General features: G+C 33.6%; 1 protein-coding gene across 1 annotated transcript; it reads left to right on the forward strand.

Annotated features, from left to right (window-relative positions):
- The first annotated feature begins 512 nt into the window (after positions 1–512).
- On the forward strand, positions 513–4646 carry LOC114409688 (flavin-containing monooxygenase FMO GS-OX-like 9). The gene is made up of 7 exons (XM_028373228.1): positions 513–1363; positions 1558–1628; positions 1881–2039; positions 2369–2451; positions 2768–2903; positions 3080–3253; positions 4189–4646. The coding sequence occupies exons 1-7, from the start codon at positions 805–807 to the stop codon at positions 4384–4386; spliced, it is 1380 nt and encodes a 459-aa protein (XP_028229029.1). The 5' UTR covers positions 513–804; the 3' UTR covers positions 4387–4646.
- Positions 4647–5045: the final 399 nt, after the last annotated feature.

Raw genomic sequence — 5045 nt, forward strand, 5'->3', positions numbered from 1 at the left:
AAGGCAGTAAACACTAATAAGGACCATAACTTCAACTTTTATCAATTGCTTTGATATTTGACAAGAAATTCTACCAAAATTATCTTTTATATGCTCTTTTTAATGTACTCTATCTTATTAGAAAATATATAAGTGAGTCTTACTATGAATGAAGACAGGGGAGCTGAATTTTTTTTGATTGAGAACCATACATATTTAAGCTAATAAAATTAATACATTGACAAATTATATTAAAGAAAATGTTGGTAACCTTACTAATTTTGGTAAATATATTTTTTGATATAGCCTACGTGTATTTTTTATGAGATAATCATGTTCAAGACAAATAAAATTATTTAAAAAAAAAAAAGAAGACTTTTCCTCTATCTATTTAATATAATTATATATCTAAAATACGAAGTTGAAATTACAGGTTAAATTTAAACAATTAATTTTGTGTCCGTTCATCTACATGTTCTGTGTTGTAATTTGGTAAGCATGGAAGAGCATAAGAGGTAATGAAGTATTCAACGTAAAGGTAGAAGAGTCCAGGGTGGTACTATTGAAGTCCAAACTTGAAAAGGGAACAGATTTCAAAGCACTGATTTTACATGATCACGTGTGTCTCCCAGCCAGCAAACCATCGCAATCCCTCAAATTATGGTTACCCTTTGGCTACGTGAAACATATTCAACTATAAAAGGCCCCCATTAGCTCCAACACATTTCCCCACATTACATGAAACCACCACCTTGCTTTTGAAATTCTCACCACCACCTATTCCACCTTGGTAATACTTACTCTTTCACTTACCAACCAACCACCATGGTTTCTGAGACACTCCAAAGCCAAACCAAGAACGTGTGCGTGATTGGAGCAGGACCATCAGGGCTAGTGGCAGCAAGAGAGTTGAGAAAAGAGGGTCACAGGGTGGTTTTGTTGGAGCAGAATCATGATGTTGGAGGACAGTGGCTATATGAATCAAATGTGGAAGGAGAGGACCCTTTAGGGAAAAAGCCTTTTCTAAAGGTTCATAGCAGCATCTATGAATCTTTGAGGCTCACATCTCCACGTGAGATCATGGGGTTCACTGATTTCCCTTTTTTGGTCAAGAAGGGTAGAGACATGAGGAGGTTCCCTAGCCACACAGAGCTGCTTATGTACTTAAGGGACTTTTGTGAACATTTTGGCTTGGGAGAGATGATAAGGTTCAACACAAGGGTGGATTATGTGGGAATGTTGGATTATGGTGTCTGTAGTAATGATTTGAAGTGGGTTGTTAGAAGTGAAGATAAGAAGAGTGAAAAGACGGTGGAAGAGGTGTTTGATGCAGTTGTTGTTGCCACTGGTCATTACTCTCAACCAAGATTGCCCTCCATTCAAGGTAAGTCAAACAGTGATACTCTTGATCTCTATCTCACAATTGGTTATACATATAATTTCTCCATCCATTTATTTCATGCGAGAGAATAGAATAGATTATGTAAATATCTAATTGTACATTCCAAGATCAAGCATAATTATCTTTTTTTGATACATAAGCATAATTATCTTTGTTTCTATCTTTCTGATGCTCAGGAATGGATACATGGAAAAGGAAACAAATGCACAGTCACATTTACAGGACCCCAGAACCATTCCGCAATGAGGTATATGACATGTATAATCTCTCTTCTTTTTCTTTTTTATTTCTCAATAATTTGAAGAGTATGAACTTGGCACATATAATAGAAGGACATATAAGTTTAGTGAAAGGTAGAGGAGCAGGGACATGTGCATTAGCTTAACAGTGAGAAATATTGTTAACAACACCTCCCCCCCCCCCCCCCCCCCCCCCGGCCTAATTCATGTTTTAAATAAGCACTCTTAAAACTTATTAGTTACAAATCTTCATTTAACAGATTGTAGTGGTGGTTGGAAATTCCTTGAGCGGGCAAGACATATCAATAGAGCTTGTGGATGTAGCAAAGGAAGTCCATATGAGTTCCAGATCTCTTAACATCTCTGAGGGTTTGTCTAAAGTCATATCCAAACATGCCAACTTTCATCTTCATCCACAGGTATCACTTCAAGTTCTTATCCCAAGTAAAACAAAAGATACTTAAGTCCTGTTTGAACAAACTTTTTCATAAGTATATACAGCAAAATATAAACTAAAATGAATTGAACATGTTTTATATATTATAATAAACTTATGACTTTAACTTTTGGAGTAGTCGGATGACAACTTTTATAAATGTTCAATAAGTTGATTTTAACTTGTAAAAAAAGCTCAATTCATTTTACTTTTTTTTTTCCTCCTATAAGTACCTAATGAAAAGTTTATCTAAACAATATCTTTAGTTCACCACTAACTTGCAACTTTCATAACATGTGGTAATTTGTGCAGATAGAGACCCTTCAAGAGGATGGACGGGTAACATTCGTGGATGGTTCTTCCATTTTGGCAGACTCCATTTTGTACTGTACAGGGTAATGTCCCACATCACAAAAAAAAAAAACAAGCCTTGAAGAAAATTGATTAAACTCCTATATGTGGCAACATATTGTCTATCATGAAACGTACCCTTAATCAAAGAGCAAAATCAATCTTTGTAAATTTCACTTCACTAACTTAAGTTCCAAAAGATAGTACCATGATTGAACAATTATGGTCTTGGGCTTGGAGATTTTCACTGTGGGGCCTATGTCCAAACATGCCCCGATGCTTCTTCCTTTTAGATTTAATTAATTAGTTGTGTTTTCTAATCATTGATAATGGTTTTGAAATTCAATTGGTTATGTGTAGGTACTCCTATGCATTCCCCTTTCTTGACACCAAAGAAATGGTGGTTGTAGATGATGACAGAGTGGGGCCATTGTATGAGCACACTTTTCCCCCATCACTTGCTCCATCCCTTTCTTTTATAGGCATCCCTAGAAAGGTACTACCCCAAAATTAGCAATTTGAATTCGTTTTAGGTCACATGTTTTTAACAGACACACACACACATTACTTTTAGTTGTAATGGCAATATATATTTTCCACAATGTCTTGTTCTAATTTAGCAATAAAATTGTTGATTGATGAGAGTGCATGTGTGTGTGTGCACGCTAACAGATCATAGGGTTCCCTTTCTTTGAGTCACAAGCAATATGGATAGCTCAACTGCTTTCCGGGAAAAAAGTATTGCCATCATGGGAGGAAATGATGAAATCCATCAAGGAATTCTACCAATCAAGAGAAGCAGCAGGCATTCCCAAGCACTGTACTCATGAAATTGCAAACTTTGGGGTAAAGAAATTAAAAATCATTCACTTTAGTTTAAAGTTTTTTTTACTATATATAGACTTGAATATATGCCTCATTCTAATCCTTGAAATTCTAAATATTGGTCATTTTAGTGCATGTTTGATTTTACATTATGCACAAGCACAACATGATTCACATTACGCAGAAGTTACTGTTTCTTTAATTTGACCCGGAAAAATTTAATGATGTGCACATCTATCACGTATTCAAACACACACGTAATAGTTATTTCCCAATATTGTTGATCAAGTCTTAACTTAGTAAAATATCATTCACTTCAATCCTTTTTTGTGTTAAGAAATAATGAAAAGTTAAAAAGGATTTAAATGAGTGATTTTTTTTCCAGCGGGGGAGTTAGAAACTGAAATGAGAATTTGTAAAGCCGTGACTAAAAGAAGTGTCTATTCCATGAACCTGGATTCATAACTTTACATGTGGCAAGATATTCACCAATAAATTTTATGATTTTAAATCATGTTTTAAATGGTATAGGTGTTGTAACAACTCCCAAAGAGCGTTGTTACTTGTTAGGCATCTTCATCCGTGATTCTAAAACTTATTTAGTATTTAACTGGATTTTTTTAATTCATGAGAATCGAAGAGAAAATTTATAATAATTTATATATTTTATTTAATTAATTGAGTTAGATTTAGTTGACTTTAGTGTTGGATCTTAATAAGATGTAACTGTTGGAGACAAATTTTATAGTATGAGCCGTTTAAAATGTGTTAAAAGTAAAAAAGTGAAGTGCTGGAATAGAGATGGCCATATGAATCCTCCTTGTCTTTGATACTTAATATACCATAATTTAAGAGATATCATAAAAAAAATGCATAAAGAGAGCATGTTGGTTAAAATTAACATTATTGGCATGTTTGCAAGCACCAATTTGAGCAAGTCTTTGTTGCATTTGCAGTACTGTGACAAATACGGGGATAATGTGGGGTTCCCACGTATAGAAGAATGGAGGAAACAGCTATGCCTATCAGCCTTAATTAACTCTGATGCCAACTTGGAGACATATCGAGATTCATGGGACGATCATGAGCTGCTCCAAGAGGCCCTCCAGAGCCCACACTTCACTCAACTTGGACTTGAAGATTCTCCCATGTAAACCCAAAAATAAAAATAAAAAAATTATGAAAATATAAAACAAAGGAAATTTTGGTTAGCTCTAAAATCATTTGTTTATGTAATTTGTGTTTTTAAAATATTGGAAAAAGGGGATTGATTGAGAAGAATATTGGGTTTGATATAAAGAAGAATATGTTTGTGGAGCTGAAATTTTGTTTGTATCTTTGTTTAAAGTTAGTATTATTTGTTTTATAACAATGTTAAGACTTAAGGGGCACTCCACATAACAGAGTTAGTTAAGTGGGGGATTTCGTGGAATAATTAGAGAGGACAAGCAAGCGAGTAATGGCACGTACATCACCAAAGACTAAAGTGAAAAGCAGAATGGAAATAAAAATGGACAAAAACTATAGTTATTTAGGAGTTATTTCCAATTAAAATTAATTTTTCATTTCCATAATTGAATTTGGAATGACAAAGATTTGTTATGTGAGCATAAGTTTAGAAAATGAAATTCTGATTCCAGTTAATAGAATACGTTTTTAAAGTATGTATACAACAACTTCTTTATTTGTGATAATATTGAATCTAAAATATCATACATATTATTCTAACCTTCATTATCAATCTGATTTATATATATATATATATATATAAGAATTGAGGTTAATGTCTGAGGATTTATAATAATTTATGTAT

This window comes from Glycine soja, chromosome 4 (genome assembly GCF_004193775.1).
Source record: "Glycine soja cultivar W05 chromosome 4, ASM419377v2, whole genome shotgun sequence".
NCBI classification, from domain to species: domain Eukaryota; kingdom Viridiplantae; phylum Streptophyta; class Magnoliopsida; order Fabales; family Fabaceae; genus Glycine; species Glycine soja.

Coding starts and splice junctions, on each gene's coding strand:
- LOC114409688 (XM_028373228.1), top strand. CDS start 805: ATGGTTTCTGAGACACTCCAAAGCCAAACCAAGAACGTGTGCGTGATT. Junction 1,629..1,880: donor CAGAACCATTCCGCAATGAG/GTATATGACATG, acceptor TTCATTTAACAG/ATTGTAGTGGTGGTTGGAAA. Junction 3,254..4,188: donor ATGAAATTGCAAACTTTGGG/GTAAAGAAATTA, acceptor TTGCATTTGCAG/TACTGTGACAAATACGGGGA.